Genomic DNA, 12,640 nt, shown 5'->3' on the forward strand with positions numbered 1-12,640 from the left:
ATATGTTTTTGTTAAGTTAAAGGTGTTTAATGATAATACAAGCATGTTTAACACATAGATTCATTTCTTTCATGAAGTCAAGAATATAAGTTGGTGTATTACCTGATTCTGATGACTTGCATTGATTGGAATCAGACAGCAGTGATGATAACGTTCACATTTTCAAATGCAGGTGAAAAAAAGTCCTCCTTTTTGTCCAATACCACATGAAAGTGGTTGCTTTTTGCCATCTTATTTGTCCAGCTTCCATACTCCCTTTTTATACACGTTAAATGGTAAATACTTGTATAGCGCTTTTCTACCTTCAAGGTACTCAAAGCGCTTTGACACTATTTCCACATTCACCCATTCACACACCCATTCACACACACTGATGGCGGGAGCTGCCATGCAAGGCCCTAACCATGACCCATCAGGAGCAAGGGTGAAGTGTCTTGCTCAAGGACACAACGGACATGACGAAGTTGGTAGAAGGTAAGGTGGGGATTTAACCAGGAACCCTCAGGTTTCTGGCACGGCCACTCTCCCAACTGCGCCACGCCGTCACAAGAAATACATTGGCGGCAAACTCCGTAGCTTGCTAGCTTGTGTGCGCTAGCTTTCTGAGACTTTTATTTTGTTAGCGCAGGCAGGATGAAGCAGGACTTTTATTGTGAAGACAGGAACCGTGAAGTCGGTCTTTAGAGTTTTGACGGCAGGTACAGCGCAAGAGTCTGTAGAAATAAAAAGTGTTTCTCGCCTTCCTGTCGGTCATTTTTTCTTAATAATGATCTCGCAGCAGCCAGCAACATCTCACAAGACCCTCGGGTGCCGAAAGCGACGTCTTGGTGAATATTGGTGATCGCTAATTTTTAGGTCTATTTTTTTTTTAATGCCTGGCTGGCAATCGACTGACACACCCTCCGCGATCGACCGGTAGCTCGCGGTCGACGTAATGTGCACCCCTGCTGTACACCTAACCATAAATCTTTGCAGTGCTCAAGACATTATGGGACTTTTTTGGCAGTATGGTTAGTTTTTTGTTTGTTTGTTTGTTTTCTACACATATGTACGCGTATACTGATAATTTCTGGGTTCAACTCCAAGTAAAATATGGAGACCTGTAGTACATACAAAAATACCCAAAAGATCAATTTATTTATTTTTTTCCTGTAGACCATGTAAAATAGATTTTATTTCCATGAGATGCACTCTGTTTAGTTTTAGTTTCACATGACTATACACATGTAAAATATTGTTTCATAGCCTTTGTGGCAGCTGCATATGCACTACCGCTTCATTGTCTACTGAGTGAGTGTGTGTGTGTGTATGTGTATGTGTGTGTGTGTTGAGGTGCTCGTGTTTCTGTTGTTGCAAGCCGTTACCTTGGAAGAGGTCTCCATCCTGCTGTTCCTTCATCAGAGCAGGCTGACCGATCCCTGGGAACTCAAGGGATGACTTTCAGCCTGCTAACAAAAAGAACACACACAATCTTAGAAATAGCAAATGTTAGCTGTGGAAAACTGCAGCAAAATAAGTAGGTTTTTTATATATATCTGATAATCTTGTAGGATTGTGGATCGTAATGTACAGTCAACACGTACAACTATAATAAATATACAGTACAGGCCAAAAGTTTGGACACACCTTCTCATTCAATGTTTTGTCTTTATTTTCATGACTATTTACATTGTAGATTGTCACTGAAGCCATCAACACTATGAATGAACACATGTGGAGTAATGTACTTTACAAAAAAAAGGTGAAATAACTGAAATTAAATTAAATTCTCGTTTCTTCAAAATAGCCACCCTTTGCTTTGATTACTGTTTTGCACACTCTTGGCATTCTCTCGATGAGTAGTCACCTGAAATGGTTTTCACTTCACAGGTGTCATACTTTTGATGCCTTCGGTGACAATCTACAATGTAAATAGTCCTGAAAATAAAGAAAACGCATTGAAATGAGAAGGTGCGTCCAAACTTTTGAAATATATATAAGGAGAAATATAATCTTAGAGAAAAATGTAATTTAAAACATTTGTACACACGTACAACACTTAAGACCTTCAGTATATCTGATGTGGAATTCAATTATGGAATGGATTAACCAAAGAAATCCAACAATGTACTAATATGATCCACTTCAAGAAACTCTTCAAACTTAAAGTGTTTACAAAGTACAAATAAGAAGAACCATGATAAACATTCTGAATTTATTTCATCCAACCATTATGTTTTTAGATAATCTTATTTATCTTACCATATGAAATATAACTTACTTCACTAATTATTATTTATTTATTTATTTTTAATGGTATTAATTATAGAGTATATTGTGAATAAATTGAGAACAGGATGTGTAAAGGGAAAGGGGTAGGAATAAATAAGCTCTGCTTCTTCCTACTCCTTTTCGAACATGTTGAATATAGAAACTGGAAATTGTGATGTATCATGTTGTATGCATGCATGTTCCAAATAAACACAAACTCAACTCAAACTTTTGGCCTGTACTGTATATTTAGCTAAAATGAGCTGTAATATTTCACATAAAAAACGTAATGCTTTAGTGTAAAAATACAGGATTGTGATTGTTTTGGGGTGTCTAGCAGTGAAAATAGTAAGTGCTTTCATCCTTTCTGAGTTCCAAAATATCTGATTTAAATTTAAATGAATTGGGAAATGTGTTGCAACTGCGGATTTGGTCACTAAAAAAACATGCAAAGTCATTTCTAGCGGGAAAATATGATTGTGCCCCTTTGTCGGCAATCATAATAAAAAAGAGGAACTGTCGAATGACGGAATTTTTTTTCCTTCACTGCCGGCAACTTTTCTCTTGTGCTCTACACAACTTATTCTTTCAACTCAGCAGTCCAAGAATGAAATGTGAAACGTCATTCCAGACAAAGTGCAAGACCTTGAAACGCTGTTCTGCTCTCTGACACAGAGCAAATATGTGACTGAAACTTCTCACTGCAGGACTCCAGCAAAAAAGCACTTCCCCTGCAATAAGTATTGTCTATGAAGATGATAAATGCCAATCGTGACTATCCTTTCTTTTTTTTACAGTTAATTCTGCCGACATTTAATACTAGGCATGGTTTCTTAATGTCAGTTGTTATTTATATTTAAAAAGGCACAATTTTACATAAACGTTTTAATTAGGGCTATCAAAGTTAATACAATAAAAACAAGTTAACATTAATTTACTTTAACGGCACAATTTTTTTTTCATGTAAATGGCGTGTCATGTGAGCCCGCTTGTCCAAGCGGAAACAAAGAGAAGAAATGGTGAAAGAAAAAAAACACACTGAATGTCAAGGCTGGCCCTAAAGCTCCACAGTGTGTTCTGCACACTCTTGCAAAGGGGCCACAACAAAAGTCCCTTTTTAGTTTTAATTATTTCATCTCAATAAATCTATCTGCAAACTGTCCAGTTGTGAAAATGAGACATGTGGCCAGTGGGCTAAATAGGCCTACTCTAAAAGTTTTAGAAGCTGTGTGAAACACTAAGCATCATGTAGCAGTATTGCTAAGTGCAATAGTCACTTACTGTACAATGTCTGCTCTCACCGGTATGCAGACTGATGGGATATTCATATTTTCCCGTTTAGATGAAGAATTAATCATAATCCTCATGCAGGTTTAAAAAAAAAAAAGGTGCCACAAATGAGTGTCTTTTTCGCCATCTTGAGGTACAAGTCGGATGTCAAAGTTGACCAACTTGTGGGTTTATGTTCACAACCTACTATCCTGGTGAGAATCATGATTTATAATCTCAATCAGAGGAAAAGCAGCAGCTCAATATGTCAAAATAGTTGGTCTGCTTTAGCGCTTATTATACCAATAACATTAATACTTGGTTGATATTCAGGTCACGACATGTAAATAGAGTATTGTTAGGGGGTTTTGGATCTTTTTAGAGGGCTTTATGGGCAGAATAGTGTACTCTCATTAGCTGCATTATTATACTTGCCGTGTTTAACGACTTAGAATGCATTAAAAAAGAAAAACATGAGTTCTTGTCTTACATACAGTACAGGCCAAACGTTTAGACACACCTTCTCCTCATTCAATGCGTTTTCTTTATTTTTATGACTATTTACATTGTAGATTGTCACTGAAGGCATCAAATTTATGAATGAACACGTGAAGTCATGTACTTAACAAAGAAAGGTGAAATAACTGAAAACCTGTTTCATATTCCAGTTTCTTCAAAATAGCCACCCTTTGCTCTGATTTCTGCTTTGCACACTCTTGGCATTCTCTCAATGAGCTTCAAGCACACCTGTGAAGTGAAAACCATTTCAGGTGACTACCTCTTGAAGCTCATCGAGAGAAGGCCAAGAGTGTGCAAAGCAGTAGTCATAGCAAAGGGTGGCTTTTTTGAAGAAACTAGTACTGTATATAAAACATGTTTTCAGTTATTTCACCTTTTTGTATTAAGTACATAACTCCACATGTGTTCATTCATAGTTTTGATGCCTTCAGTGACAATCTACAATGTAAATAGTCATGAAAATTAAGAAAACACATTGAATGAGAAGGTATGTCCAAACTGTTGGCCTGTACTGTAGGTAATGTAATTGTAAGCAAAATTCCCCCCCCAAAAGTGCAGGAATTATAATCAAAGTACCTTCTTATCTGCTCTACAGTCCATGTGCTGGGTTCCAGTCCAGAACACATGTCTCATGTGTCAGCACTAATCCCTTCAGCTTCGTATGTGAGCAGCAATAAAGCGTTTGACTGAATCCCCGCAAACTTCCAAAAGCCAAAAATGTGCCAAAGACTTCATGACAGGTCACGTATGGGAAAATAGAAACTTACACCTAATTACAAAAGGATCAGCCTCTAGTTTTAAACAAAGTAATGAGTGAACCGTAGGATAGGCAACTTTATCTACGGTGGACACTGGACATTTTTTACAAATCACAAGTGCACATCTGCGACGACTCCCAAACGAACATCGACGTTGCAAACGTTGTGAACAATCATCAAGTGCAAACAGGAAAAAGGAAGAAAGAAAAGAAAAGAAAGCAGAATATATTCATTGTTAAATGCTTAGGTACAATTTAAAAATAACTTAACATTTTACTCCTTTACTTGCTATTCACTCTTCATTCTTAAACCAGTTAAGGTATTGGCACACTTTTTTTTTTAAAGCAAAACATGTCTGTCAAAGTCTTATTCCTTTATTATTTACTTAAATTAAACATCTTTGTTCATGACACAAGAAGAGGTAGAATAGGCTTAGCTTCTTCCTACTCCTATTAAGACAAGGTAAATTGTTGAACTGTAAACACAAGATGTATAGGAATTCAATTAAATCTTGTATGCATGTTCAAAATATACTAAAACATTACAATACCAAACAACATTAAATGTATAAAAACAAGTCAACCCTCCCTAGATTAGGGCTTGTGCGTTACTGTAAGGCAGGGGTGTCAAACCGATGTTCATTGAGGGCCACATTGTCGGCCGGTTGTTACAGTGTTACACATGAATTATAATGTATCATCGCCTCATTACGTTACGGATTTGATTAATCTATTTTTTTTTAAGTACAAATTGATGGATAAATACTTGTTTTTGAAATCACAAATTAAGGGGATAAGCATTTTATTCTTACAAAAACATTTTGGAATATATGTTAATAATAAAGGGGTGTCGCAACTTTTTCCAACAAGGGCCACTTACTAAAAAGTCCAAGTAAGCATGTTTTTATTTTGTAAAAAATATGATAAAACAGACATCATATACAGTACTGGCCAAAAGTTTGGACACCTTTTCATTTCAATGCGTTTTCTTTATTTTCATGACTATTTACATTGTAGATTGTCACTGAAGGCATCAAAACTATGACACCTGTGAAGTGAAACCCCTTTCATTTCAGGTGAGTACCTCTTGAAGCTCATCGAGAAAATGCCAGGTGTGTACAAAACAAAAATCAGAGAAAAGGGTGGTATTTTGAAGAAACTAGAATATAAAACATGTTTTCAGTTATTTCACCTTTTTTTGTTAAGTGCATAACTCCTCATGTGTTCATTCATAGTTTTGATGTGACAATCTACAATGTAAATAGTCATGAAAATAAAGAAAACACATTGAATGAGAAGGTATGTCCAAACTTTTGGCCTGTACTGTATGTTTAAAGACAAAACTTTGTGTCAGTGTGCAATTATTAGCTATTACACAGGTTAAAAAAACATCAGTAAAAATAGCAAAAAAGAGCAAAAAAAAGTAATGAACACTGTCACTTATAACACAAAGCTTTAAATACTGGCTATATAGTGTCCTTTATGTTTTGTTTTTTTAATTTTCAAAAACAAATTAAAATGACCCCTGCATACTTTGACTTTTCAGTATGAGACCCTTGGTGGAAGAAGTTTGGCCACGCCTGAGTTATCAGTATCACATTTTTAGCTTTTTTTTTTACTGTTATTTTTTATTCAACAATATTCCCCTGGGCACACTTAGATTATTCCATTTTTTAAATACAAATTGATGGATAACATACTTGTTTTTGAAATCACAAATCATGGGGGACAAGCATTTTATTTAAACACAATTTTTTTGGAATATATGTTAATAATAAAGGGGTGTCTCAACTTTTTCCAACAAGGGCCACTCACTAAAAAGTCAAAAAAAAGCATATTTTTATTTTGTAAAAAATATGCTAAAAGCAGACATTTTATGTATTTATTTAATTATTTGAATTAGGACAATGCACATTCATCAACATAGAGCAACAATGTAAATATGCTGGAGTTAGCACAATAGCTAATTTTCATCTGTTGTTCTATTATATATGTTTAAAGGCCTACTGAAACCCACTACTACCGACCACGCAGTCTGATAGTTTATATATCAATGATGAAATCTTAACATTATAACACATGCCAATACGGCCGGGTTAACTTATAAAGTGACATTTTAAATTTGCCGCTAAACTTCCGGTTCGAAACGCCTCTGAGGATGACGTATGCGTGTGACGTAGCCCGGCGAACACGGGTATGCCTTCCACATTGAAGCCGATACGAAAAAGCTCTGTTTTCATTTCATAATTCCACAGTATTCTGGACATCTGTGTTCGTGAATCTGTTTCAATCATGTTCATTGCATTATGGAGAAGGAAGCCGAGCAAGCAAAGAAGAAAGTTGTCGGTGCGAAATGGACGTATTTTTCGAACGTAGTCAGCCACAACAGTACACAGCCAGCGCTTCTTTGTTTACATTCCCGAAAGATGCAGTCAAGATGGAAGAACTCGGATAACAGAGACTCTAACCAGGAGGACTTTTGATTTGGATACACAGACGCCTGTAGAGAACTGGGACAACACAGACTCTTACCAGGATTACTTTGATTTGGATGACAAAGACGCAGACGTGCTACTGTGAGTATGCAGCTTTGGCTTTTTTTTGCGTATGTACGTAACTTTTTTAAAATATATAAGCTTTATGAACCTTGGGTTAGGTGAACGGTCTTTTGGGCTGAGTGATTGTGTGTGTTGATCATGTGTTTGAATTGTATTGGCGTGTTCTATGGAGCTAGGAGCTAGCAGAGGAGCTAGGAGCTAGCATAACACGTACCGTACCGTACGTGCGCGTCACGTACGTAACTTTTTAAAAATATATAAGCTTTATGAACCTTGGGTTAGGTGAACGGTCTTTTGGGCTGAGTGATTGTGTGTGTTGATCATGTGTTTGAATTGTATTGGCGTGTTCTATGGAGCTAGGAGCTAGCAGAGGAGCTAGGAGCTAGCATAACACGTACCGTACCGTACGTGCGCGTCACGTACGTAACTTTTTAAAAATATATAAGCTTTATGAACCTTGGGTTAGGTGAACGGTCTTTTGGGCTGAGTGATTGTGTGTGTTGATCAGGTGTTTGAATTGTATTGGCGTGTTCTATGGAGCTAGGAGCTAGCAGAGGAGCTAGGAGCTAGCATAACAAACACGCAGGTGTTATTATGCAGGATTAATTTGTGGCATATTAAATATAAGCCTGGTTGTGTTGTGGCTAATAGAGTATATATATGTCTTGTGTTTATTTACTGTTGTAGTCATTCCCAGCTGAATATCAGGTACCGTGAGTATGCAGCCTTGGCTGCTAAACATTCGATAACTTGACCGTATGTGCGCGTCACGTACGTAACTTTTTAAAAATATATAAGCTTTATGAACCTTGGGTTAGGTAAACGGTCTTTTGGGCTGAGTGATTGTGTGTGTTGATCAGGTGTTTGAATTGTATTGGCGTGTTCTATGGAGCTAGGAGCTAGCAGAGGAGCTAGGAGCTAGCATAACAAACACGCAGGTGTTTTTATGCAGGATTAATTTGTGGCATATTAAATATAAGCCTGGTTGTGTTGTGGCTAATAGAGTATATATATGTCTTGTGTTTATTTACTGTTGTAGTCATTCCCAGCTGAATATCAGGTCACCCCCGGCTCTCACAGCATCTTCCCTATCTGAATAGCTTCAACTCCCCACTAGTCCTTCACTTGCACTTTACTCATCCACAAATCTTTCATCCTCGCTCAAATTAATGGGGAAATTGTCGCTTTCTCGGTCCGAATCTCTCTCACTTCATGCGGCCATCATTGTAAACAATAGGGAACCTTGCATATATGTTCAACTGACTACGTCACGCTACTTCCGGTAGGGGCAAGCCTTTTTTTTATCAGATACCCAAAGTTGCAATCTTTATCGTCGTTGTTCTATACTAAATCCTTTCAGCAAAAATATGGCAATATCGCGAAATGATCAAGTATGACACATAGAATAGATCTGCTATCCCCGTTTAAATAAAAAAAAATCATTTCAGTAGGCCTTTAAAGACAACACTTTGTTTCAGTGTGCAATTATTAGCTATTACACAGGTTAAAAAACAACAGTAAAAATAACAAAAAAAAGAGCAAACAAAACTAATAAACACTGTCACTTATAACACAAAGCTTTAAATACTTGCTTTATAATGTCCTTTTTTTATTTTATTTTCCAAAATAAAATAAAATGACCCCTGCATACTTTGACTTTTCAGTATGAGACCCTTGGTGGAAGAAGTTTGGCCACGCCTGAGTTATCAGTATCACATTTGTAGCTTTTAGACAAAACTTAGTGTCAGTGTGCAATTATTAGCTATTACACAGGTTAAAAAAACAACATTAAAAAAAGCAAAAAAAGAAATGAACACTGTCACTTATAACACAAAGCTTTAAATACTGGCTATATAATGTCCCTTTTTACATTTTTCTTTTCCAAAATAAAAATAAAATATGGTTACATGTCCCTTGGCAAGTTTCACTGCAATAAGGCGCTTTTGGTAGCCATCCACAAGCTTCTGCCCACTACGCCGGTATGGCGTAGTGGGTAGAGCGGCCGTGCCAGAAACCTAAGGGTTGATGGTTTAATAAATATGTGTAAAAAAAAATTAAATAAAAATTCCCAGTCCACAAGCATCCTCATTCACAACACGTTCTCTTAGATTTCCATGTTATGATACGTGTTCACATTATTTATTGACTGTATCTAAAAAACATTAAAATATTTTTATTTAAATGAAGATATGAAATAATCCTAAATGAAATACAATGACTTGGTTTATATTATTGTATATACTAGGTCATAAAATCAGTGTCAGTTGAGTCGGTCCATAGGTTGCCTGTATTTTTAATGTCCAACAGATGTCAGTATTTAGTGACACTGTATCGACACAGTATCAATACAGTTTTGCAATGTGTCGAAACGCTTCATGACACCTCATCAACCCATCACTAGGTAATCCTCCTTTTTCATTGTCCCATTTACTCTCTGTAAAGCACCAGGTCCATTGGCAGCAAAACAGGCCCAGCGCATAATACTACCACCACCATGCTTGATGGTAGGCCTGGTGTTCCTGAGATTAAAGGCCTCACCTTTTCTCCTCCAAACATATTGCTGGGTATTGTGGCCAAACAGCTCAATTTTTGTTTCATCTGACATCACATGGGCAAAGATAAGACCTTCTGGAGGAAAGAGGATTGGTCATAAATTCAACCAAAAGTTTGTGGATTGCTACCAAAAGCGCCGTATTGCAGTGAAACTTGTTAAGGGACATGTAACCAAATATTTACATTGCTGTATGTATACTTTTAACCTGGCAGATTTGGTCACATTTTCAGTAGACCCATAATAAATTCATAAAAGAACCAACAAGTATGTGCTCCAATCAGTGTATCACAAAAAATTTGAGTTGTAGAAATTATGTTCTTTACAAGTGTATGTAAACTTTTGATCGTGACTGTAATTTCCAGGGTTTTCGCGGGCCACAAGAAACCATACGGCGGCCCACATTTGGCCCCCGGCCCTTAATTTTGACACCCATGCTGTAAGGCATTAGTGTTTTGTACATCCTTATTGTGTTATTTCCGTCACGTTGAATACGTTTATTACTAATACGAAGGAGGAATTATTAGTCTTAGTTGTCTAACCTGGAAAGAGGAATAACTGGTTGATCAAGATTAGTGTTAGCATAAATGGTGTTGAGTGTGAGTCAACACATGTACTGCATTCTCATAAGAGTCAGATAGATGGCATTCCGACAATAGTATGTACAAAGTTATCAACGTCGGTCATTGAACGCGCAATGTACTCATGGACTGTCATCCATCCATTTCCTACCGCCTGTCCCTCACTGTTTAGAATTTAAGCAGGATTTCTGGCTTTCAAACAAGTCTGACCTCTAGTCCTGATGATGTGGCTTCAGCGACGTAACAGGAAGGCACAGTAACATAACATGCTCGCATTGTTGAAGAGTATTTATACGTGGAAAAAATAAAATACCATTGAAAAGTTCAAGAAAATCTAGCCTATTCGCTACCTTGTTCCTGCAAAACACTCAAACTAACACGTGCTACATGTTAGCTTCCTGGCATATACCACCCACTTGACCCTTGGCAAAGTACGTAAACAACCTTACCTGGTTACGGTATGGACGGCCCGATATTAAGGTATTTCAATAATGAAGTCCGATATCCAACATAACCCATGAGTATAAATGTAATGTCGGAATAGAATGAGACATTCACCAGACTAAACTCCAGCACATCCGTGCCTTCTGTGCGAGTGTGCGGTTTTCTTGTCAACTTTAAGTTGTAATCATCGCGCATGCGCAGAACATTCTCACTGTTCTGATTGGTCAACGCGTGAAGGCTTTGCATTGGCTGTTATGTCGCCGCCATGTTGGTGCGGTCATTACTGTTGGCAACTGTTCAGGCTGTAATGCTGTAGATTACAATATGAATCATTTAATTGTGTAATGTGATACTGTAAATTTATTTTGAGAGGAGAGCAGAGATTGGCTGAAAGACAAAGGCATACATTGTGTCCCCATTTGCTATACAATATATTACATTTAGCATATTTATTAAAGATAGCAACCTACATGATTATTAATATTAGTATGTTGCAAACAAAATTTTTCATACACAAAAGTCGATTTCTTAAAGTGAAAACGAAATTCTCAAATTGATTTAAGGATTTCAAGTTCTTAATAAAATCTTGGGAGATGGTAAAACGTAGAAAAGCCGTTGAATTATTATCTTTATTGGAGCAATTTAAGATGTTTTGCAAAAAAAAAAAAAATTATATGTATACCGTATTATTAGTATTACTTGTTTTTTTTATTGATTTATTTATTTTCATCTATTTGTATTGTCTGATTGAAACTTTCATTAGTAGATTGCACAGTCCAGTACATATTCCGTACAGTTGACCACTAAATGGTAAGACCCGAATAAGCTATTCTACTTGTTTAAGTCGGGGTCCACGTTAACACGCCTGTTACTGTATTTTATTTAACTTTTTTGTTTATATAAAATATGTTGACTTCCTAACCTTGTGATGTTTGAAATGTTATCATATTTAGAAGTGCCTTAATATGTCTGTTTATTTTGTCTGTTTGTGTTTTTGAATGTTCAATTAAAAAAATTAAAAATAAAGGACAACAATTGTTTTAGTTTTCTTTTTCTTTTTTTAAATATTTATTGCAGACTAAATGTTAACTAAAAAATTAGTGATTCTGAATGAGATATGTGAAAAAGGATGTAGATAAATGATAATCATATACCAAGTAAATATAATAACTAAAGTAGCACATTTATTGTTCATATCAAACAAACACAACACATATTGTATTGTTTTGTTTTTATAAGGTTTCAAGCCATTCAAGTTTGATTATCCTGGACCCCTGAAATGTTATTTCCTGCTAAAGCTTCTGTTCACGTTGTCGTGGCGTCTCGCGAGACTTGGCCAACAGCACGGACTTACTCGCTAACAAGCCAAAGCTAACGAGTAACATGTATCATACACAAGCACAAAGTGATTGAAGGAGTAACCGGGAGAATTGGGCAAATGGAGTGTAGAAACATCAAGGACCAAGTAAGTCTACAACATTGTACTAAAAAAAAATATTGGCTGTTCTCTAACTTTGAAGGAGAGAAGCTTCTTGGAGTACTGCAGATAACTGGCTGGCTGACTTGGCATGTCGAACAAAGTTTGCTAACGGCACACAGCTAAATTGTAATAAAATCATATAAACTTGTCTAAATTACAAATGACGTGGTAGGAGTTTTATTAATTCCTCTGTTATGAAACGTGACAGTTTATTCCGGTGCAAGGTAAACT

The 12,640-nt window shown here is 36.5% G+C and overlaps 2 protein-coding genes across 5 annotated transcripts in view; one reads left to right on the top strand and one right to left on the bottom strand.

The window, feature by feature from the left end:
* Window positions 1-11,105, bottom strand: part of LOC133660640 (natural resistance-associated macrophage protein 2-like) — a 53,848-nt gene extending 42,743 nt beyond the window's left edge. Inside the window, exons 1-3 of one of the 4 annotated variants that reach the window (XM_062064234.1) lie at window positions 10,935-11,105; window positions 1,847-1,917; window positions 1,365-1,445 (exon numbers count right to left, since the gene is read on the bottom strand). In XM_062064234.1, coding sequence (XP_061920218.1) covers window positions 1,365-1,398 — 34 coding nt within the window. In that variant the 5' untranslated portion in view covers window positions 1,399-1,445; window positions 1,847-1,917; window positions 10,935-11,105. Of the gene's footprint in view, window positions 1-1,364; window positions 1,449-1,846; window positions 1,918-10,934 lie in introns of all 4 variants that reach the window. The other 3 variants (XM_062064226.1, XM_062064221.1, XM_062064214.1) reach the window with 3 other exon arrangements.
* A 1,149-nt stretch (window positions 11,106-12,254) lies between these two features.
* Window positions 12,255-12,640, top strand: part of LOC133660670 (serine/threonine-protein phosphatase 6 regulatory ankyrin repeat subunit C-like) — a 51,305-nt gene continuing 50,919 nt past the window's right edge. The window contains exon 1 of the mRNA XM_062064250.1: window positions 12,255-12,394. Coding sequence (XP_061920234.1) covers window positions 12,368-12,394 — 27 coding nt within the window. The 5' untranslated portion in view covers window positions 12,255-12,367. The remainder of the gene's footprint in view (window positions 12,395-12,640) is intronic.

This window comes from Entelurus aequoreus, linkage group LG01, assembly GCF_033978785.1.
Source record: "Entelurus aequoreus isolate RoL-2023_Sb linkage group LG01, RoL_Eaeq_v1.1, whole genome shotgun sequence".
Classification (NCBI taxonomy): domain Eukaryota; kingdom Metazoa; phylum Chordata; class Actinopteri; order Syngnathiformes; family Syngnathidae; genus Entelurus; species Entelurus aequoreus.